Here is a 24888-nt window from a genome sequence, read left to right as displayed (position 1 = left end):
TTTGTTTAGTTAATATTTGCTTTATCAATATATTATGTATGAACTTGATAATATAATAGTATATAATAATATAATAAAAATATATTATTAACAATATTGAGCAAAAGTACTTAATAAATATAAAACAACTTTCAACCTTTTTCTTCTTCTTTTGAGAGCATGAATAAAATTCTAATCTAGCTCTCGTTTTAAGATTCTTGACATCATTTTAATAAAATATAATTTCGTCAAACAATGTAATTGACACATTTAGCATATATCATTTTAAACGCTTGTGCAGCTCTAAAATTCCCTATAGTATTCCCTAATATCCATTGGAAGTGTAAGCTCCCAGCTTTGTGATCCCGGAGGTTGTCCCTGTAGCCATTGAAGGATTCTATTCCATAATCCTGAGTATATACACACATGTAGCAAAATATGTTCGTTGTTTTCTTCACGTTGCTGGCACAAGCACATGTCTAATCCACCACCATCTACCAAGCAGTGGCAGTTAACAGCCACCCTGCAGCATCAACCATAGTGTAAACATGGCTATAAATCTGGCACTATTGTTAACAGTCAGATTGGGTCCATGTTACACTAGGCAATTCACCAATAAGCTTCAGATTGTTTGTTCTGATAATAGAAATATCATCCTAGCTCTAACTAAATTACTGCAATCTATGGCACTCTAACAGACTGACCACTATTAAAAGATTCCTGTACAGTGAAGAACTGATTAGTGTTCAGGGGCATAAGGCTCCAGTAAGCACCATTTTTGTCTATACAACAGCTGTGCCATTTGATTTGGTAAGAACCCACAGGGAATGCAGAAACATTTAGCAAGCAGGTTGCAAATCCTTGCCCTTTCTCATTAGGATCAAAACACACAAATTTATCCACAGCCGAACTCCCTCCAGCATTTTCCATAGCACGTAATCCATCCCTCTCGGTAGTCCCTGTTGTGAAGTGCAATAGTTTGTCATTAAGGCCTACCATGTGATCGCTTTTCCAAGCTTGGCAAATGGACTCTGATACCTTCTTATCCCTGTTTGCACTGAATACTTGAAAGGATGTCCTTGAGTGAAGGATGCAATACAACTTCGACACTTGAGACAGCTGGTCTTGCGATATATTTCTTAGCTGAATACACAGAGTTAGAGGGAGCTGAAAGCCTGAGAAGACAGATATATCGTCTATCCTTTTACCATCTTCATTTGTTATGAAAAGTTCAGCAGAAATAGGGGGCCTGCCATTTCACAGTTCAATATTAGAATACTATGAGAGTTCTAATATTGAATAAAAATGTACAACTCTAGAACCAATCCAATTGAATCAAGCAGATCTCAAAACTTGTTTTCTCTAAAAATCCACTACCATTTCAAATGATCTGCTTGCTGCTTGTTGCTTATATTCCCACCGAAGACAATTTCAGATCAAAAAGAGTCGATGACATTAAAGTATAAGTTGGCTACCATATGAAATATGAAACAGACTAACAGCAGTAGAATATCTCAATAAATTCAATAATAGTTCCTTCTAGTTAATTGTAGAAGTCTATGAATGAAACTTCAGTTACCTTAATTGAAAAAAATGCTTGGGAGTCCGAAAAGGAATCTGTATCCACGAGAAAATAATATTGAACAGCAACGGCAAAGCATCACGAGGAATTTGGGATATACCATTATTTTCATGTACAAGAATCGCTTGCAAACTAAGAAGTCTCTGAACGGAATATTTACAAAGTTTAGCAATATCTCTTGCTTCAACAGAAGTTGTAGAGACTTCATTTCGGAATTCTTGCGTGGAACAGCTCCTAGAGCTTCGATGGAAATCCAAAAGATGCCGCAGATTTTTGCTAGTCTCTATGTCTGTAAACCCAAGTCTTCTTAACAAGTCATGAACTAGCTGAGCATGAAATTGCTCGTCTGTAGTTTCAAGACCATAAGTACTACAATTTTGTTTACCACGGAAACTGGCCAAACGTAATGTCAATCCAGTACTAAAAGCTAACAGTGAACAACTCAATCCAAGATCAGAAACTATCTTCATACTTTTCCTGTCCATGACAATGAATGACGCTGCTAAGAGATCAAATTCCTTTACTAGCATCATGAACTGGGAAGAAGCATGGGCAAGCAGTTGCAACAATGAGCTGAGTCCTTTAGAAGAATTTGAGTGCCAAACCAAAATCCTCGCCTCTATTTGTTTTGTACTGGTGGCATCTTGTGAAAGCAAATTCATGCTCAATAATTTTAGTACATCTGCCACAGTTCGAACAACCTTTGATCTTAAAGTAATAAACCATCTCTGAAAACTAAAAGCAAGACCAGAAACAGAGGCATCAAAAGATTCCTCTAAAGAACAAAGCTTGTTGGCGGCCCCAATAACATTTTCAATCTGATCAGCTGTCATAATTTCCCCAGCTGCATTTCCAGAAAGAGTAAGCCCGAACAACTGAAATTTCCTTTCTAATTCTGAAAGATGGGATAAGGATTTTAACCAAAAACAACAGAGATCAGATTGGACCATAGGTATTAGCTCCCCAAATATGTAAGCAGCTACTAACCATGCACCATTGCATGCCGCATATTTTGCCAGCTTATAAGACAACCAATAATCCTTTTTAACCAAAATTTGCTTCACACGATCAATAATGAGAATTTCATGCTGGGACAGGGGACCATCATGTGAGAGAGAATTATAACGAGATGGACGAAAATTTCTATTAGAACCCAGATCTTCCCCTATTTCTAGCCACTTACACTGATATGCAGCATGGAAGTGCAATAAAAAGTCATATATTAGGTGGACGTAAACAGGAAGTAAGCTGCACTGGTGCACATGCTCAACCAGGTGCTCCATTCTGTTAAAGACTTCAGTGGCACCACCAGTGGAGATATCCAGCTTTTCAAAGCAAGTTATCAGAATCTGAGATAAATAAATCAAGACTCTTGATGCAGTTGATGTATGGTTTTCTTTGTCAAGCTCTGTTATATGATGATCTTTTGAGACTGAATTTGTCATACTAGTAATTTCATTAAGCACGTCGACCAGATGTTCAATAACTATACAGATCTTATCCAGCACAATACCACAGAGATCTTGATGTCTTCCAACCAAATCAACTAAGATAAAAAGTAAACTCTTTACCTCCTGCTCCGTTCCTTTGTCTGGATGAGGATTATCAACCTCTAACTTAATTAGTTGGGAGATGCGATCTAAGGTGAATGTAAGCATGCGAGATGAAACAATTGAGCCAATTCCACCTGCTGCATCTTTCAGTATCCCCAAAAGCTTGTCAAAAATACATGCTAATACATGAATTGCAAACACCCTCTCTGAGATGACTGGAGATTGTAGTTTGACCTCAACAACTTGTAAGAACTTGGAGAAAATAGTGAGGATCTCTGTGCATGGAATTGTATCTAGGTTGGGGGGGAGTATCTGCAAAGGAAGAGACCGTAAGCAGTACTAGTATGATTACAATAGCACAAATTTGACAGATCGAGAGGAAATACCTTGCATAAAGCTCTTAGAGCATCAAAATGCAAAGCTGGTGGAAAATCTAACTGATTTATGACGCCAAACAACTTTAGAGTCACATTTGAATTGGCCGGGAAGTGATACATTCCTTTGGCTAAAATGAAACGAAGACATTTTAATGCCATAACTTGCAGGCGCAAACCTCTGTCCTTAGTCAAAAATGAGGAAAGCAATTCCACCTGTAACCAAAATCAAGAGATAAATATGCAAAAATATCAGATATTAAGTATAATAGATATCCTTAATTTCAATATTTTATATTCAGCTTGTTTGCACAGACCAACTCAGCCATGACTGAGATTGCATGGCTTTCCTATTAAATCAATCAATCAACCAGCTAGTAGGTGTAAGTTAATATGAATCATCTATATACATTGTGCTTTATCCAGGCCTATTTCATTCTAATATTGGTGAAAAATTAGTCTTCTAAAGCAAATTAGGGGTCTTCTAAAGCTGGAGATTCTCTATATTTCAGACTTTGCTTCCACTGGCAAACGCTTCTCTATAACCAGCCCCATGCCTACAATGATATATCTGGAAGTTCACATAGGAGATGCTAAAACCATCTTAGGCAACCTCACGTGGTTCTTTTCATATCCTGTTTTAAAATTTTGCAAGATTATGACAATATATAATTAAGAGAAAATACTTAAAATCCTCCGAACTTGGCAGGACAACTTACTTTAACACTTAAACTACACGGGTGTTTAAATACCCCCTTAACATTTTTGAAGTGTTACAAAAACCATCCTGAGATTATAATACCACTCTCACTTGCCATATCATAGCCATGTAAGTACCACAACATATCCATGTCAGCACCACGTCATTAATTAATTTTTCTATTAATTTATTTCACCATATTTTCTTTAACAGTTCTTAAAATTAATTTGCACTAATTAATTAATCAAAAATACATCGCCCCAAACCCAGCCCCCTCACTTCTTTCTTCTTCCTTCTTCTGCCTCATCATTTTAAGCTTTTCACTGTTCATTTTTTTTGTTCCTCTTCATATTTTTCAACGAGCTTCACCATCCAAACTCCTATCATTGTAACTCCCAAAACACCAATTCGCTATCACTCTCTTCCTAAATACACCATTAAGAGTGAGCTTCAAAGCTTTTGAGAGGGAGTTCTAAACCCAGCCCCATAAAATTTACTCCACATTTCCTTCTCCAGCATTACCACATCTTTATCGGATTCCAAGTTACTTCCAAGATCCAAAAATAGATCCACCACATCTTTAACAATAAACTTCAAAGCTAAAGTTGTTGCTAAAGCCAAGAAGAGGTAAAAACTTCATTTTAATCTATTTTTGGATCTTATTAAAAGTTAATATATAAGGAAAATAATATTTAAAATACTAATTATATATTGACCTATATAAAAATGCCATGTGTATGATTCTATAATTATTTTTTCCTTTTTTAATTTCTTCACACGCTATTAGGTGAGTGAATTCGCTCTCTTTGCCACGTCATCCCTTAGGGTTGTATTTAATTCACTTCAAAGATGTTAAGGGGGTATTTAAATGCCCGTATGGTTTAAGTGCTAAAGTAAGTTGTCCGAGCAAGTTCGGGTTTTTTTTAATGTGTTTTCTCTATAATTAACCTCAAATTAAGACAGTTTGTTGCAGAAGGCATCCTACATTAGTGAGGTCCTAGGAAGGGCCGCACCTCGAGGGGTGTGATGTAGATAACCTGCTCTAATGCAAACATTATTGTTTGCTCCCACATATCAAACCTGTGACCTATAGGCCATACAATTTACTAACATATCCATCTTGTTGCATAACATAGAGACCTCCGAATATGATAAACATTCTTTTGTGCTCTTTAGGGTCCTTTAAGTTTTATTTCAAAAAAGTTAACCTGACTTCATATTTTAACTTTATAATTGTTGAAGTTCTTTACCTTATTTATTTTTTGAGATAAACATATTGTCTGGGCCAGCTTGTGCCTTGCGCGTAGCCCAACAAATTTCACAGGGCACCTCCTACCTTCCACCAGCACATCCCCCATGGCTTGGACAAATGGGAAGAAATCACCCAGAGCCATTTGGTAGCTTGTTAGGACAAATATTTTACATGTATTAGATCCTACATAAACAACACCATATTTGGTAGTTGGTTAGTATTATGTGTAAATTAATACAATGTTTGGTTTGTAATTTAGAAACCTTCATAATGAATACATGTATAAATTATGAGGGAATCTATGTATAACTTTTGCAGGATACAAGATGGAATAACTAATACATCTATAAGTAATACATGAATAACTAAACCATGCATAACTAATCCTGCATAAAATAATACATAAATTTTCTCATAACTAAGTTACTAATACCTGTATAACTCTAGTCAGCTATCAAACAACCCCCTAGTGTTTTTTGCCTTTGCTAGATTTGAGGTCTCAATCCATTTGGTTGACCGCAAGGCCACAACCTAGAGTGTGCGGTTCTTTTACCTTCATCTCAGAGACAAAAACTTAGACTTCATTTCTTTTCTTATTTTCCTAATCATTTTTGTTTTTCTCTGTCTTTCTCTTCCTATATTGGTTGACATTAGAAAAGATGCAAATCAAACAAAATGAGCAAAATATATACCTGTCTAGGAATTAAAGGTGTCCACTTAGAAGCAATTTCGGAAAGTGAAACTAGCATCACCAAAGAGAATTCTTCTTCCGAAGATTCTAGGATAAGCTTCACACCAGTCTGCAATATGAAAAAGTCAATTTTAGTGCTGCAATAGAAATCTGAACTCACTTCTTCATCATTTAAGCAAATTGTCAGACAATACAGATCGGCCTGGTATCATTAAAAACTTATTTTGAGGAACTTGTAACAAAAACTAGAGCAATAGTCACAATTAGTTCAGAGATGATCACTTGCATGTCATGCATGAAAAAGAAAAACATTGCATTTCACTATGCATAATTTTGTCATCTATATGAGTATTTACATGGTTTCTGAACAGTGCTTTTTCAAAAAACAAGTTCTTTTAGAATAGAGCGGAAAGGGACAGAAGGATAGGGGGTCCATGGAATGAGTCACAGGTGCAATAAGAAAATTTACATGTATTTGGTGGCAGAAACTCATATTAAAGAGAAATACTGAACCTTATGAGCTATATCTGCTAGTAAAATTGGGCACCACATTTTAGCAAAAGCACGTCCTCCAGCTAACCTTATAGCCCTTGATGTTTCAGATGAGACCAACAGACCTCCAAGCATCTCCAGAAATACATAAGCAAAATCATCTGCCAGTTCAGAAAAGCATCCGGCTGCAAACAAAGAAGCCTTTGCCTGTAGATAGACGCAAAATGGTTGTTCAATTATCAATCATGTCAAAAGTTAGAGGCAAACGGAACAATATGTAACAGCTGTAAATAATATAATAGTCTAGATTAGTGTGTTGCACAAGTGTAAATTCCTACAAGCACTTCCTTAATTATGCAAAAAAAAAAACATGGAGAGCTTATTTATGACTGGATAGTAAGCTGCCAAAATCTGGAAATTATTTGGCGTCCTATTTCGGTAAAATGGCAGGAAATTTCGATCATTCATATCTTACAACACTAGTGCTCCATCCCAACAGGTAATTCTCTTGAGCACACCTTGCTCCAGATCATCCCTATAATAGTGTGTTGGGAACCGGGAAGCTCCAAGTGCAAGCAGATTTTCCAACCAAATGTTTTAAGGACAGGTTGCAACATCAGATTAAACTTTGTGTACTCCTATACCTTTATAACGGCTTCCCTATGCTGAATCTTACAAGCACTGGTAATCTGTTGTGAAGAAATTCTCTCATAGAAGGCCCTTAATGTACTTTAAAGTTGTTTAGTGGAAAACCACAGTAAGCAATGTTACGCTAATAATGTTAAAACAATCTATAGTACTCATTAAGATGGACAGGTTTTACCTCCAGAATATGCATCGAACACAAGCTTGAAAGGATGAGGTATCTAACATCAGCACTATCTTTTGCAATATGAGCCCAGCAACCAAATAGAACTAAAGCCAGTGCTCTTTCTTCAACGTTTCCAGAGTCGAATACTATCTTTATTCTAGTCAAAAGTTCTCTATAGCTATCTACTTTATCCTTCGAAAGGATTCCCTCATCTTTTCTTCCCTGGCTCCTCAGCTGCCTCCTCTGCTTGAGCTCTGACAAGAAAATCTTCACTATACAAATCTTCATATGTTCGTCTCCCGACTTAAATGCATCTGCAAGCCTAAGAAGGATAGCATTTGCAAATAGCTTATCTTCCCCCGGAATTAAGCCAAATATTTTGTACTCAGCAGCATGAAGATTGGACTCTCTACTCCACCACTCAAGTCTTGGCCCAATATCTAGTATGGCTTCGATAGATTTACCTAACCATCGTGCGAAAGAATACAAAAGTATCAATCAGAAACAATAATAGTAATCATAAAATAGTTTAAATTGAACAATAATTCTTCATAACAGCATTAAACATACATTGACAATAAAACTGGAATCATCATTGACAAATTTTAAGAACAAAAAGGTCTTATAAAAAGGAATTGATTTGACTGACAAAATTACAAAGTACAGCACTATAACACTTTGTTTAGATGGTTGTTACATATCATTTCATAATGCATCGTATTGCTTTGATATATAACATTTGCCCAGATTGTATCATTTCCGTTGTTACATAGTGCCACACATCAACAATTTAAAGGACTAATCTCCAAGATAAAGGATACGAGGTAGAACTATTATTAAAAAAAAATTATCATAGAATAAGATTATTTGAATGATAAGCAAAGATAAAATGAGAAGAAAAAAAATAAAGTAATGATATGATGACGTAAAATGAGACTTTTAGTAGCTACTTAAAGATGAATTTAAAAATCTGATGGGATAAATTTAAGTAACAATGAAAACAAATACTAAATTCAAACTAACAACAAAATACATTACGATAGAATAGGTAATAAGCATACAAAGAAACTGTTACTCACCAGGTTTTTTAGAACGGAGGCCTTTTTCAAGTTCTATGCTCCATTGCATAGCACAAGCGGATGGAGTTTTCTCCATTGTCTTCTCTCAAAGGACAATGAGCTTGAATTTTTCTGAACTGAACTTAATCAACAGCAAAAAAAAAAATGGATAGTAAGGAGAGAGATGAGTGGAGAGAAAATTGTACCTCTGTAGAATCGGAAAAAGGAAAAAAGAAGAAGAAAATTATACGTTTTTAAAGTGAGAGTTCAATCAGTCTATTCGTGCCATCGGAGGCGGAGTGAGGCTTCACGACGAACCTTTTCTTCTTTTTGAAAACAAAATCCCAATAAAATATTTGTCAGGGTTTGGACTTTGGGACAATTTAGCGGAGTAAAATTAAGAGAAAATAAAATCAATGACACTATATTTTTTTATTTTTTTTTAAGGGACAAGGGTCAAAAATATTCCTCATTTTTATTTTACTGGTTAATTATATTTTTATTGTTAAAGTGAAATTAATTTTATCTCTACCATTGCTAATCTCACCATATATACCTTTTATTTGACGGAAAGTTCTAAATCAATTCGAATTAACTCGATTTCAATTGAAATTATCTGATTTTCTCTTTTCAATCCAAATTCGACCCACTAAACCAAATGAATCGTTTCCAAATTAAAATCAATTCCATTTTCTCTAATATTCTTTCATCTTTATAAAGACACTTAAACTTTACAAGAGTAGTGAACCATTGAACAATTTATAAGTGATAAAAATATCTCATTTTCAGGTCAATCCCACTTATAAGAAAGGAAGTGAATGCACGCACCAATTACTGTTTGTCACGTGTCAATTATTATATGATTTTCTATTCTTTGTTTTTATTTATACTTTTTATTTCTTAGTTTTAATTAGATATTTTCATTTTCTTCTTCTATTTTGTTTAACCTCAGTCTTTGGTCTTCTTAGCTGACAACCTTGTTGTCATAACATTATTTTCATTTTGTCTATCACCAAATCAAAATTAAATTAGGAAATCAAATCCAATATCAAATTAAAATTTCTTTTGGTGATTGTAGCATTGATTTTTGCTCTAAATCAACATGAGTTGTATTTGGAAAAACATAAGTTCTATTCATGCTTAGATGAGATAAATTTTGGTTGATTTGAACATAATTTTAGCCCCGTTAACGATCAGAAGTCACTTGAAATACGATTTTTTCTTCGACGTTGCATCATTTTCTGATGCTTCTCACTCCGCCGGTCTCACCCCGCTGGCCAAGAAGGAGGAGTGGAAATCGGGCAAGAAGGAGGAGTAAAAATCTGAGGATGAAACAGTAAATCTTTCATCGTCGCTATCGCAAAGTAAATCAACTAGTTGTTAAAACAAAACTTTTTACCGGTGACTGAACTAAAAAAACATTTTATTATTTAGATCTCTATCAAAATCCAATTTGAATGGAAATTGAAAAGAGAACGAGAAAGAGAAAAAGAAGAAGAAAAAGAAAACCTCAAAGTCAGTGTCTACTCCAATGGACAATGGTGAAAGCTTAGGAAGGAGAAGAAAGAAAAAAAATTAACTCAAAAATAAAAGATTATTCATATATTTGATAAAAAATATTGTAAAAAGAAAGTTTAATCATTTTTTTTTTTTAGTTTTCACGCTCTACAAATGATTGGTGTACATTCTCTATCTTAAATTTAAAAAAGGATTCAATAATTTCACTTTAAACTAGTATAAGGTGTATTAATATCCTCGCAAAGTTTAAATATTTTTTTAAAAAAAGAGTCGTACTTTAATGAGGTTTCTATGTATTTCCTCTAATATAAAAAAGAGAAACTATTAAACTTTAAATGGGAATACAACCTTTTTCCAAAAAAATTTTTTTATAGAAATATTTGAAAAATTAGATTATTCTTCCATTTTATTTTACTTTGTTCTATTCTAAAAATAATTATTTTATTTGTTCTTTATAGTAAAATAGGAGGGTTTTATTACTTTCTCTACCTATTATGTTTAGTATTAAATAATTATATCAAGTGAATTATTAAGTTTTTTTTTCATAGTTTGAATTAAGTGAATTATTCAAAATTAAAAAAAGTCTTCGGACTTTACTTTACATATTTAACCAATCATTTAATGAGAATCTTAACTGTGTTACATTTTTTAGGAACCTAATCTGAAAACAATCAACAGAGGAATAATGGAAAGTAATTTTTAATTTATGTCCTTAAATATTTTTCTCAAGGTATGTAAATTTTTTTGCGTGGATTGTATTAATTTCAAGATTTAGTGACACGAGACATAAATTTGACTAAGTTTAAGCAAGCAAAGTTCTTTAGTAGTCTACTACAGGACTAGTGTCTCAAGGCAAAACATTCTTTAAAATTTTTGTTTTGCACAATTGATTGTCCAGCGGAATTAGATTTTGATAATGATAATTTGACCCATAAATTATTATAAAACAATCTGTAGAGGCAATAGTAAAAATTATGAATTTGAAAAAATTAAAGACCATTCTTAAATGGAGGCATTTGTGCAAATGACTCTCATTAATAAAGTTAGTACACATTAAAATACATCTGTAATAAGTTTCTTTAAGCATTGTGCCTAGTTAACATAGGTCAAGTTAAATAAAAGAGAGGGAGACAGTGATGAAAATTAGCTGTCTTATAAAATAATAGTTACTCTGTGATGATGCTCATTCAAGCTCTACATCAAATCTGCACCAAGGCCAAGCAGTAACATCAAAGCATCAAGACATTTACAGTGGCAAAATGTTATCTCCACTATCCAGTTGTTACATTCATTAAACATTAAAGCACAGTCCTTGAAGCAGTCAGTTTCAGTGCCTTGTAAAAGTCAATAATGTTACACTAGCTCAGAGTAATAAGAATGTAATCACACCATAATACAAACCTTTTTTTATGTGGAGAACTACAGCATAAGACATACTTAAAAAAAAAAAAGATCACTACCTACGTGAAAAACGCGGAACACATTACAACAAGTCTGGACACCTAAGTTCTCCGCCACTATAATCACATTTTCAAGTCATAGCCATTGGTACCACCTTCTCTGCCTAGCAGTTGTCTCTTTCTTTGGAGCAAGAGTAATCCTATCTGCGTGAGCAACAGCCCATTTGCTAAAATCCGGGGAAGAAACAAGCTCTTCCATAGCCTTCTTTGTGGTGTCTTTAGTTATCTTGTCATACTCATCCTTTGAAAGCTTCTTCTGTTCAGGAGTTTTATGGAAAGTAGAATAGTAAGTATCTTTTTCTGACAACAAACTTCGTGGCTTGAGAGGAAAACCTGCAGGAAAAATACACTTCAGAGAAACTCCACCTAATACTTCTTCATTTCTACTAATAATTAGTTTAGGCAAACCTGGGCGGATTGTGCCATTTAGATTTGTCTTGAACGTCCTGGAATCATATGACCCTTTTGTCGGTGATGCGTACAATTCCTGAGATTCCCAGAGATAACTCGTGTCTATTTGTGACAAATTCCTGCTTTGCATGAAAACCGGAGTGTGAAAATACAAAGTGACTCCAAAATGGAAGTCATCCATCCATATACATAACAATAGAATAAAGTAACTAGACTACATAAGCATCACTCAGAAAATGGAGAGGAAGGATGGTAAAAGATTTTATTTAGTTTTTTTTAAAAAAGGCACTCACTTGAAAAAGCGCAGAACATATTTGGGACGGCATAGTCTCCTCAAGATTGATGAGATCAGAACTCCACATATCCATGCCTCGGCACACAATAAAGGATCCACAGAACTCTGACAAACAAATGAAGTTATGTCAGTGCCCAATTGAACTCTATTGAGGGATATAGACTAACAAAAAGTGAGAGAACTTTGGAGGATTAAATTGATTCGTAGTATTATCATATAAATGGAAACCTGAAGAATCAACGCAGAAGCGAGAAATCGAATGGACCAAGCAACAAATTGAGATACTCCGGTGTCAATTGATCCATCTTCTTCAAGTACGAGTTTGTGAACAACCCAAAACCCCAACCAAGCTCCAGCAATCACAAGGAAAAGCAGCAGAAATATTGCCAGCTGCAATAAAAGACGGTCCATGTCATCCTAAATTCCATGGTAAGTGGAATGCTCAGTGCATAAACCAATCAGATTAAAGTTCAGTCATCTTATCGTGAAATAACAGCAGGAGTTAGCAGCATATGCTTTTCAGCCATTAAATTTTGACATTTAACGTATAAAGGCACTCAAAATCAAGTTATATGAGGTAGATTTTACTGGCATGAAAACTCTCAGCAAAAGGTTTTTCCTAACAAGAACCCAATATTAAACGAAATGAATAGATGAACCCTAAGTTCAAACAATAAGGCAACTAATAAAACCAATAAGAACTTACATACAGGGTTGTACATGTCTTCACCAACACCAATCTCGCGCAGTATTGAACGCAACAATTGGGGCACATAGCTTAGAATGAAAGATCCTACACCAACCTGAATGCAAAACGATGGCAACTCTTAGTAACAAAATTTCAAAAGAATGACTCAAAGAATAACTGTTAAATAGTATACTCATACTAGCAAAGATACTCACAATGGATGAATACAAGAATATTGCTAGTGAACTCTTCCTACCAGTCGGAAGAAGCTTCATTCCCTGTCATTAGAATACAACTACCAATCAGAAAATTTCAACATAGAAGCCTGATAGACCTACATGTTTAGTTTTCTTGATAAGGATGATATTATACCTACAATTATACATCTACACACATTCGTACATGATACAGCTGTCATGCACATAGCTCAAGATAAAATAAAATATTGAATATTTTCTGATTGATTAACATTGTTGACTATGACATACTCAAAGTCACATGATTGGATTGTAAGTTGGAATGATGATGTTTCTAATGTAGCATTCAAAGTTGTAAATCTATAATTTCTTGATTGGCTCCCAGATTGGAATATAAGCTTTTTATTAAGCTAAAACTAATTTACCACATAACACTAAGACTTCAAGTAACTTAAAAAAATATCTTGTACACCTCTAAAATACCACGATCTTTGCCTACATCATGAAATCAAAATTAGGACTAATTCACCACAGATATCAACTGTCCACTTCAAGTTGAATTAATTCATCTGAAACAGGAAATCACGTCTACAACAGTGTAAAATTTTTATTTATAGTTTTAAAGTAATTTGCCTTCTTTATAGTTTAAAAAGAGTTGCCTTCTTTAACATGATAATTATAAGATTAACAGCTATAAAAAATTATTGATATGTAAAGCGGACATAAAATTGTTTCTTTTGTTTCTATATACACGGAGATCAGATCTCTCATCCATCGTTAGTCAGGACACCACCTGCCAATTTTGCAATGGAATAGTATCACCTAAAAGCCATTTAGCTTTCTTTAGAGAAACATCTATTTAATGATTAGTAATTAGGAATTATTTCATATCCGTCCGTATGCTTTTCAGTTCACATGCTATATTTGTTGTAGTTCTGAACAGCAGAAATTATTATTTTCCAGATTTCCACCATTTCATAATTATTATATTGTCGTGAGGTAAGAATAAAATGAGAATTTGAACTAACAACTCAAAAAAAAAATTGTTGATAAGTTGTACTTGTACTCCCTTTGTTCAATTTAGTTGCCTACTTATCCTTTTCTTTGTTGGGATTGGTTTGCCTACAAATCCTTCTAATGGCCCAAAAAATGTCATTTCTCCAAAGTGGGCATAATAGCCAATCTTATATTATATAAGTTATGCAAGACCTTTTACAACATTATTTCACAGAAACCTGGGACATCCAGAAAATGCCTTGCAATAAAATAAGTAATTTATGATATTCTTATATTTGTATTGTTCTCATTTCCTCCCTCTTTTTAAGCATATCTGCGATTTAATTCACATGTGCCATTTAGGGGAAGAAACCTAAACTATTAAAGATGAATTATACACTTTAGAAGTTAAAGATTCATTATATTCGGAAAAAATATCACTGCAAAAGAAAAAAAATTAGTCAAAAATACTTTCCAAGTCCAAATCTCAGGTAACAAAGATACTTTAAACTTCTTCAATATCTTATCTTTATCTACTTTGTGATGTGATTAGTCAACAATTTTAGCGAGCTTGTTAGCTTTTTTTTTTTTTTTTGAAATGGGTAACTTTGTATTCACACAAAAGAGCTCATCAAGGAATTGATGAGGAGGGATATACAAACCCCCAGGGGGTGTCATCATTCTCAAATCCAAAAAAATTCAAAAATTTACAGTTAGCTTTATTCTCCCTCTTTTTCCCGCCAACATAGGGGTGATTTTTCTAAGTTAAAGATACATCTTCAGCAGCACAAGATTTTTGTAAAAATAGTAACATGGAGTTATTATGGTGCTACTCTGCAGTTTACATTTGCAAAACAATTCACATTTCAAGAAGAATATTATCTCGCACAATACGAGTGAAAAATTATTTTAACTACTGAAATCAACTAAAACAGTTTGCTATGTAAATTTGAACTAAAATATCAAGATTTGAAACTGAAAAGACAATCCCAACAAGAGCGCGCATGCTTCTTCAATATTAAAAAAAGGGAATCTAGAAATCCTAGCAGAGGCTCTTCTTTGCACTCAGAAAACAGACAAGTTTACGGAAGTATGCATACTTCTTTGATAATGAAGGGTACAAAGTTACCTGGAAAAGGACCATCAGTATCACAAGAATAACCCCTACTGCCATCGCACCACCATAGAAAAATACTAGAGACTTGCTAAGGAAGGATGCCAGAGCAAGTAGCAATATACCCAATACCAGAAACACAACACGATACAAATAAAAATCTGCATAGAAGGATGAAGTATATTAAGGTTGGTAAATTGAATTAAAATTCCAAAAGCAACAAAACAACAAAAAGAAGTTGATTTCAGATTGGCCCAGGAGAACAAACCTTCGTGCAGCGAGACCTGAAAAGTGTCCTTAGATGAGCCTGTCATCCTAATATCCAAAAACCTGTGCTCGAAAGGTGACATTGATCGCACCCATGAACCCTTGGTTATTTTCATCCATTGGCCTGGCGGACACATCCCAATTGCCACGGATTGATTCCTGCAAAGATGATAATGACCCTTAACAATTTATAAAAATTTAAGACAGTAAAGATGAAGAGGATCACCTATACCTGTCTAACTTTCGAAAGGTTCTAACTCTGACTCTTGATCTTCCTTTTATATCAGATGACATTTCAGTTGGAGAAGTTTCATATTATGAGCTCAAAAGGATAGAACCTAAATGACTGGGAAATGACCTTTAAAACAGCTTTTCATAATACAGTCCCTCAAAGCTCCATTTTTACAGAAGAAAAGGACAGCTTGGAGTGGAAGGTGGATAGCAGAGGTATTTTAACTGTCAGGTCAGCTTACAACAAATACTCAGGAGATAGGATGGACATGGAGAATGATCTTGAAGACCAAAGTGCCTTATACCGTTATACGGTAAACTACTTTACATGGTTATTAGCAAAGGAAGCAGTCCTCACACACGAAAACCTTAACAAGAGGAAAGTCAACCTATGGTCTAGATGCTATCTATTTGAAGAACAGATAGAGCCAGTCAACCATCTCTTTATGCACAACAAATGGACAGACCAGTTGCGGCAAACATTCATCCATAATAGGAAGATCAGGTAGGTGAAACCTGGGAGAATCAAATAAGTGCTAAAAAGCTGGAACAGAGAAAGCAGTGAAGGAGGAGGAGAGCTGGAAGATTGTTCCAGGTTCCTCATGTATTAGGCGGACCATATGGAAAGAGAGGAATCAGAGATGTTTTGAAGGCAAAAGAGCAACATACGAAAGATCAAGACAGACTGCTTAGGGTTTTACTATTTTTGGTGTTAACAAGTAGTTATAGACGGCACATTGCACAGAGCCACAAAAGATGTTTTTAATGTAATTGATTGGCTCTAATTAATTATATTATTAGGATTTTGGAAAGAGACAACTTTTTGTGATGGGGGACTACATTTTGTTGTAGTATAGATATATAGAAGTAAAGTTTACCATTCTCAAAGAAAAGAGCTCAAAGGTATAAACTTGGAAGCAAAACCAACTACCATTAGACAAGTCATACTAGAATTTTCTGTTACTTTTTTCTTATAAATGGGTCATACGTTTAGTTTAGCCATTATATTACACAAGAGGAAGGGTGTCAATTTTACCTCTTGAAATGATGTCCCTCAAACATACAGATTTAACACCTGAATTCCTAGGTATCTATCAGACCAATAAAAAAATGATGACATACAGACACAACTTTAACGAGTAGCAACAAATACTTAAGGTTGGAGATTAAATAACATGCCATCTGATTCAAAACAATTTCTTTATCACATAACTCATTGTTATGCAGAGAGCTAGGTAATATTAATAAAAAGAAGGATGATAGACCATACACCGATATTATAAATATCAAGTTGTCAGCAACTCATCGATTATGATTTTTCTCTTTGAGAAAATCATCTACTGTGATTTTTCACAATCATAAAAGCCATTATGCTATTACTACTGATCAGCAGAAGAAATAAAATGTGCTATAAGAAGCATCATTGGAGACATTTTCTTAGTTTAATAAGCAAAGGAACAAAGGGTTAGTGGCTCACCTATGGAAACAGACCTCAGCATTAGGTGGACGCCCACTTGGATTCAGATATGACACATTCACCTTTACTGAATGGGCATACTTTCTTAGACTTTTTAGCCTTGACAATCCATGGATCTGAACTCTCTCACAAATAACTTTCGTTCCTGGCTTAGAGCCAGGAGAATTTTCCACTACTATTCCTGGAGATATCTGCAGCGTGGTAGATTGAGATACAACTGTCCAACACAAAGAGAAAAAGAAACTATAATGAGTATAACCAGCTACTAATTGTTCAAAAAAAATACACCATTTCAAGGTATAAACATGATATAATGTTCTGCAGGGGCGGACCCACGTGCAGGGGGTTCGGCAAAAAATTACACCGTATATATAAAGTAAATTTCCTGTATTTCAGTAGATATATATATATATATATATATATATATATATATATTGAACCTCCTCAATTACAAAGAAAAGTTGATGGCACAGTGGCAAGTCCCCTTGAAATTAAGTTGTGTGTCACTGGCTTGAATCCCAGTGAGCGTTCTATTTTTCTTTTTCAGTTTTTTTAAATTGTGTACTGTTTCTCATTTTTTTAGTGTTTTTTTTTTACTTTAAATAATGTGTTAAAAGTGTGGTTTTAAACACCAAAAAGATCAAGGTTCCCATTTTTAAAGGCTTACACGTTTATACTTTTATTTATGAAACCCCCTAAACGAAAATACTGGGTCCGCCACTGATGTTCTGTAGGAGCTCATGCTTGGCTAACAGCTATAGCCAAAAAGGACAACTAAGAACTCTATACAACTCTTTTTCACCTAAGGAGATCACCTCTTACCAGCAAGCCCAATCCTAACTGTTCAAATTTATGCAAGGGCAGTGCGCCACCAACCACACTAAAGAAGGAGCTATCAAGGAAAACTTCCAATACTTGCTGACTAAGCTCTCTCTCTCTCTCAATGTATGGACACAAAATAAGGATTTAAAACATCAAAGCGAACTCAAAAAAGGAGAAAGCACAATATGTTCAAGTACTTGAATATGAAATATAAAAATAAAACAAACAAACAAAGAACATGCTAGTACCAATTCATGAGGTTATAGTGAATTGAAATCAGTATTACCGATAGTTGAGAAGTGAAAACCACAAGGGAACTACAGTTAGTGAAAAAATAGAAAACATATCCAGGCCATCTAGTTGTGGAGCACAGGAACCCCTTTTTTATACCATATTCAATGTACCAATTCTGATAAGCAACAAAATGCCTGTAATGTTTCTATCTTTTCGTGACAACATTGCAAATGCAAATGTTTCTCAAGATGTTGAGTCCATGTTTGACTTTTTAAACTCCTTGTTTATGAAGTGATATCATTGATGCCATCATGAAGATGCAAAAATTTAAAATAGGAAGAAAACACAAAAGTTTGTTAGCTCCAATATAGTACATCATATGCTAGGTTAAGGAAATAACGAAGTCCAAAAATTTGTCAGGGGACTCACATGTGTTAGGGCAAATCCAACTGTATAAAAATATAATACATCTAGCTTTAAGGGAGTGTATTGGAATTACTATTCCGTCAAAATATCTACTGTTTCTTTCATTCCAAGCACACCAAAGGATACAAAAAGGGATTAGTTCCAGATTCTTCTGATGGACATACCAACTATCCAGTTATTCTATCTCACATAGGCTTCCTCCTTTATACTACCAGACGTTACCCAGTTCAGTCCAAAAAGAGACAAAAATATGTTCCACTAATCTCCTGTTACTGGGCAGTGTAGTTGAAGATGTCGAGTAGTTTCTGCGTTCTGCTTGCACATGTAGAAATTGTTGACTAAGTGAAGTGAAAAGATATTCTGATTAAAGGAAGTATTCAGTATGGAGGAAAACATTTTCCAGTATTTGGTTGGTCAAAACAATTAGAAAATATTTGCTTTAGAAAAAGAAGCTCCTTTAAAATAAGGAAAATGATTTTCATAATGGAAATCGGGAAAGCAAGACACATTGTCTCCTCCCCGCCCTCACAACCACCCACAACCCCACCACCTACACCCGTCCAGCCCCATCCCACTCCCTGGCCCCCCTACCTCCTTTCCCTTGTCTTAGACATATAGAAATAATTTTAGGATAATATTCTTTACTTACATACCGAATGCAAGAATATAAATAAGAAACCACTTATTTTCCTAGAAAATGTTTTGTTGGAAAACAATTTCCTTCCTACTGAACACATATGAAGTTATCCTGGGTCAGGCATGCTTGATATCCAACAAACATACTCTGTTCTAACCAACATGTGCTTATAATTTTCTCAATGCTTGCTCAAGTACATCCTTGTTGCTGGTCTTTTTTAAAAAAATGTATCTTCTCAATATCGCAGTTTTGACAAACAACAAGCAAAGTAAAGAACAGATTTATCTTTTTCTACTTTAACCCATCAAAACTTAAATACAGCTTAAAATTACACCATCAAATTATAGCAACTTCAACGTCAAAACTCAAAACCAGTAAGCCCTTCTTAGAATTACAACCACAACAACAAGAAGATACCCACTGTAATCCCCGCATGCGGGGTTGAGGCATAGTTTTCTGTAATTATAGTAATTTACACGGACTAAAATCCTAAAGCAATACTTTAAAGTGTCAAAAAACTCACTAATCTTAACATACTTCAGTAATTTCTCCTGAAAATTTTGCGTTAAGTCGTGAAAGATAAGATAAAAGAATATTTCAGAACCCTAAAATTTAAAAGAAAGTTACCTAAAGAAAGTTCATCAGCGCGGACTATGGAGGTTAATGCGACGAGGAGCCATAGAAGAAGAGCAAATACTCCACGCGAAGGAATTGCTACATCCATTGTTTTTGCCATTCGAGTAGCTTTGGAACTACGAAGGCGTTTTTATCAAGGAGCAAACTGAAAATACCAAGTCCTTTGGGGGTCATTTCGTTATTTTCTGGTTTATACGTAAAGAAATTTAAGATTGGGCTCGTGCAAGTTTTAGAGCAAGCCCAACTTAAAAGGATCCTTTAGGCCCATCAACGGTAGAAACACGAAGTTTGAGCTAGGGGTGTATGTGATCGGGTTGGTTCGAATTTTTCAATTATCAAAAAATTAGATTATTCGTGTAAAAATTTTAATTTTATAAATAAAATCAAACTAGTAAAATTTAGATTTTTTTGAATTTTTCAATTCGGTTGGTTCGGGTTTTTCAAATGCCAAACAAAATCATTGTGTCGAATTTTTAAATTTATAAATCAAACCAAATTAATAAATCTCAAATTTTTTCCAGATTTTTTAAGTTTTTCGGTAAAGTTATCATTCAAACATATAATTAACTTGTGCTTCAAAATATTTTTTTAATCCAACCAAAGTACAATTATCTAAGGTGTTTCTAAAAAAAATGAAATGAGTATTGCTGACACAAAAATAATCAATTAAAAATAATAATGAAATACTCATATAAAATAAATATTGTAAATTTATAATGAAAAAACCATAATTTAAAAGTATTAAATCATGCTAAAATAAGTTTAATAAGTATTAGTTACATTACTAAATATTTAAGGAGAAATATAATTAGATTATGTTTTTTAATTGTCTAAATCAATGTAAAACTAAAGAACAAATATTTAACATTATTGTCATTCTTATTGTTAAATTGATTTTTTCATTAGTATTAATTTGATTTTGATTTAAATTTTATTATAATTATCAACATTTATGAACTATAATTTTTATTGAACCGTTCTGAATTCAAAGTTTTCAACTTGAAATAATATATTAAAAGATAAAAACTATGAAATAATATAAAAATATTTTTAAATGATATCAAAGTAAATTTTAAAAATATTTTTATGTATAAAATAAAATTTTAAAATTATATATATAATGTCGATTGGTTTGGTTTCGAATTGGATTTTTTTTTAGTTAAAATCAAACTAACACAAAAATAACCGGATTTTTTTCCAGTTGCAAACCACTAGTCGGATTTTTTTTTTCGATTTGACTTAATTTACAGTTTGATTCGTTTTTGATTTGATTTTATACACCCCTAATTTGAGTAATAGGAAATTACGCATTTTGCCCGTCGATAAAAAATTAATTGTATTCGCTATCAAATAAATAAATACACACTATTATATAAATATTATTCAAATTATAATATTAATTGACAGTAAATAGTTCACTTTAATTTTTTTACAATTTTTTATATTTATTTTGGCGTTGTCATATTGAGAAATATTTTCTTTATTTTTTCCGTCTCTTCATAAGTGTAGTTTTTTTTTTTCTCTATATTTTTTTATATATATTTCATTTTCTCTCTGCCCTAAATGTTCTCTACAACGAATCCCGCTGTTTGTGCAGTTCTAATATAGTTGTATGTTATGTTTGTCAATTGTTATCTATAAAAAAAAATTCCTTTATTTGCTAAATATTTATTTGACTAAAATATGTGAATTTAATTTATGGATTATATATACATGTCAATTCCTTATTTTACATAACATTATAATACAAAAATACTTCTATCTTTTTTTGTTGCGCCTCTTTAAAATTTACCTCAATTCTATTGCAAATTTAAATTTTGTACTCCTCTTGATGTTTAATATCTATTGAACCAACACAAATAACTAACAAACTCTAAAAGCCAAAACTGAAATTTAGTTCAAATCTAATCCAAATTCAAATTACTTTAGGGTTAAAATTTTACATTCATTATAAGCTTGTAACTTGTTATAGGATCCATAAATCTATGGTGGTGGAGCCTCTATGAAGGTTCAAAAATAGTGAAAAAAATGATAATGGTAAAAAAAAAAAAAAAGGAGGTAATTGTTGTTGACCAATTTGCATAAGACTTCAAAATTTGTATCAACTATAGTAATTAGTAGCATTAACATTTTAATTATATTTTTTCATAATTAATTCACGAAGAATTCAAATACTGTATTGTTTTCTATTGAAACAAAATATTGATGGATTGTCCATGAGCACCAACACCTATAATTTTCTCAACTAATGCCTCCACCTTGATGCATTAATATCTAATTAATTTGTTGTTTTATTTAAGCAAATTCACTTCACTCAACCGTGTGATTATGTCTTTAATTTAAAAAAATGAGCAATATTTTCAAAAGGAAAAAGTACAGGTAAAAAAAATTAAACTTTACCTCAGCTTTTTATATGTCTTTCCAATTTATTTTATTTTATTTTTTTAAAAAAAAAGCTAAATAGGATTAGAGAAAAAGAATCGAGAAAATTAAAGCAGACAAAATTCAAAAATATATGGTAGTCTGTCCATTATTAATTTGTTATATCTCTTAAAGAGTAGTAAATAAAATGACAATTTTTCTATATCACTCTACTCTTTGAATATAATAACTTTAATGTCTTGAAAAATTGTAATTAAAAATTAAGTGATAAATGATTTCTTTATTTTATATATAAAATTAATAAATTACTTTTAATATAATGCTTTCGTAGTCAAAACTAAATAATATACTATTCTCTTCTTTCGGCAATATTTATCATGGAATTCTATTTTTAGAGTCAAACTATAAAAATGTTGACTAACATTTTAAGATGTATTTTTTTATTATATTAATATGCAAAACATTATAATTTATAATATTTTTCATATAGTTTTAGAATATCTAATTTTTTTGTTTAAAAAAATATCGAATTAATATAATTTAATTTATTTTTAAAAATTAATCAAATTAACTTTTAATAAATACAATATAATAAACAATTCTGAACGGAGGAGTAGTACGTATGACTTTCAATAATGAGCTTTGAAAGATTCAAGACTTTGCAACAAGTTGGGCAGTACTAGTTGGTCTTTGTTTTGAATTATTACAAGTGAGTTTGTTATTCAAAGACCAAAACTCTTGTTCTTCAGTGTACTGCTTTGTTGAATTCCAAATTCTTGGCAGTCAATACATTTTGATAATTAAATATTCGTAACAAGAAGCAGATGACCACTCCATCCGTCCCAAGACGTCACGATATTTAAGGCATATTATAGTATAAGCTTTTATTTCAATCCTATTAATTTACATTATATATATTTTTTTTAAAAGATATTTAACTGATCGTTTATTAAAGTTTTTAAAAGTCAATTTAATTATTTTTAAAGTTAAATTTAATTATAATAATTTAATATTTTAAATAAAAAATAGAATATTTAAAAATTATATAAACAGTACTATAAATATCAATATTTTACATATTAATATAATGAAAAATATATCATAAAATGTTAGTCAAAATTATTGTCGTGTAATTTTAAAAAATAAACTATTGTAATTAAAAATAAACGGAGATAGTATAAATTGTCATCCAATAGGATGAAAAAATATCACAGCACTATTTTAAAATGTCAATCAAAATTTACATAGTTTTGATTTTAAAAAATAAATAATATCATATAAATAGAGATAGATGGAATAATTGATATCAAAAGTGATTGCAAGTATTGACAGTATGTAGTTAGACTATATAAATCCAAGAACGATGCAACCTGACTCAAATATAGATTGTTTTGATAACTTTAATATTTTTTGATTTAAGGATATAATTTGCGATTGCTATAACTTTTACTATAGTCTTTATCGAGTATTTTTTGTGCATTTGATTAATTTTTCACTATAATAATCTGCAATTTAATTTAATTTATTTCAAAATATACCCTTTTGCGTTTTTTTTTTAAAGGTTATTTGATACAATTGTTTTTTTCTTCCAATTTGTACTTACTGTTTTAATTAGTAATTATCGATAAATAAGTTGGTCACATACTAAATTAATTACCTTGAGTGAAATATATGTATAAATTTTTTTACAGAAACATGTAATATGGACGTCAAATTAAATTAGCGTCAGACAATATTATATTATCAACAAGGATTGTGGTATATCGATGAAAGTAATTTATCCTTTATCAGAGATTTCGAATTCGAGCTATGAATATAAGAAAATCCTATTGAAAACGTTATTCCGAATGATTAAAAAAAATAAAATTCAGGATATTAATTAAGTTCTAGAAGAATTCCGTCTTTCTCAAGAACTATGACTCTGTTTGGTTGAATTTTTAAATAAGATTGAATATGGATTTCCATAAATGAAGGTTTGAATAGACTGTGTGACGGTCCTTTTGCACACTGCACAGTATTGTATTTTGTTATATTCTATTCATTTATTTTTAAATTTATATATTTTTAAAATAATGATTGATGTAATGATTTAATAATGATATTCATATCAATCAATGGTTAGCATTAGATATCTATACTAGAGGTAAAAGATGAAAAAACTAATTACTTTTTCTTAATACGTTAAAATAACAAATAAAAATAAAACTATTTTTATAATATAAAACAAGTAAAAATGAATTATAAACAAATTCAACAGACCGTCCATTTGTAGTCCTATTTACATATGGCAGTGATGATGTTAAATTGTTGAATTATTTTATTACGTCAAAATTATTACTTATAACTTAAGCTAAGCTTAAAGAAATAGTCAGATGAAATTACTAATCATTGATTTGTTTTTTTCAATTTAATTCGAATTATCAATTTAGTCGGAATACTGATTTTCTTTATACATCCCTAGCTAAAATTCTTCATCAGCAGATTAGACTGAATTGTACGTGTAGCTGAGCTTAGTCCTCACATAGTCTCATCAAGCATTTAAAAAGAGATACTTTATTAGTATCAAAATTAATGGTGTAGTTAGATGGAGTGAAAAAACTATTTA

The 24888-nt window shown here is 32.2% G+C and overlaps 2 protein-coding genes across 4 annotated transcripts; both read right to left on the bottom strand.

The window, feature by feature from the left end:
- Nucleotides 1-186: 186 nt before the first annotated feature.
- LOC101266905 (uncharacterized) lies at nucleotides 187-10061 on the bottom strand. Of its 3 annotated transcripts, XM_004233904.5 has the most exons (7): nucleotides 8514-10061; nucleotides 7447-7898; nucleotides 6645-6830; nucleotides 6133-6240; nucleotides 3501-3704; nucleotides 1559-3426; nucleotides 187-1228 (listed from the first exon to the last, which is right to left on the bottom strand). In XM_004233904.5, exons 1-7 carry the CDS (start codon nucleotides 8587-8589, stop codon nucleotides 661-663), a joined length of 3462 nt encoding a protein of 1153 aa, XP_004233952.1. In that variant the 5' UTR covers nucleotides 8590-10061; the 3' UTR covers nucleotides 187-660. The 3 variants fall into 3 exon arrangements, with proteins under 3 accessions (XP_004233952.1, XP_025885030.1, XP_010317179.1); XM_026029245.2 differs by lacking the exons at nucleotides 6645-6830; nucleotides 7447-7898; nucleotides 8514-10061 and adding an exon at nucleotides 5439-5623 and having other exon boundaries at nucleotides 6133-6239; XM_010318877.4 differs by lacking the exons at nucleotides 6133-6240; nucleotides 6645-6830; nucleotides 7447-7898; nucleotides 8514-10061 and adding exons at nucleotides 5439-5623; nucleotides 5874-5993.
- Nucleotides 10062-11255: 1194 nt separating this feature from the next.
- On the bottom strand, nucleotides 11256-20068 carry LOC101248544 (uncharacterized). Its single transcript, XM_004233416.5, has 10 exons — nucleotides 19893-20068; nucleotides 17147-17363; nucleotides 15440-15597; nucleotides 15187-15332; nucleotides 13080-13142; nucleotides 12887-12979; nucleotides 12405-12566; nucleotides 12175-12281; nucleotides 11879-12000; nucleotides 11256-11803 (listed from the first exon to the last, which is right to left on the bottom strand). Exons 1-10 carry the CDS (start codon nucleotides 19999-20001, stop codon nucleotides 11547-11549), a joined length of 1434 nt encoding a protein of 477 aa, XP_004233464.1. The 5' UTR covers nucleotides 20002-20068; the 3' UTR covers nucleotides 11256-11546.
- Between the last annotated feature and the right edge of the window lie 4820 nt (nucleotides 20069-24888).

This window comes from Solanum lycopersicum, chromosome 2, assembly GCF_036512215.1.
Source record: "Solanum lycopersicum chromosome 2, SLM_r2.1".
Taxonomy (NCBI): domain Eukaryota; kingdom Viridiplantae; phylum Streptophyta; class Magnoliopsida; order Solanales; family Solanaceae; genus Solanum; species Solanum lycopersicum.
Note: the sequence above shows the minus strand (reverse complement) of the source record. Positions and strands in the feature narration are given on the sequence as shown.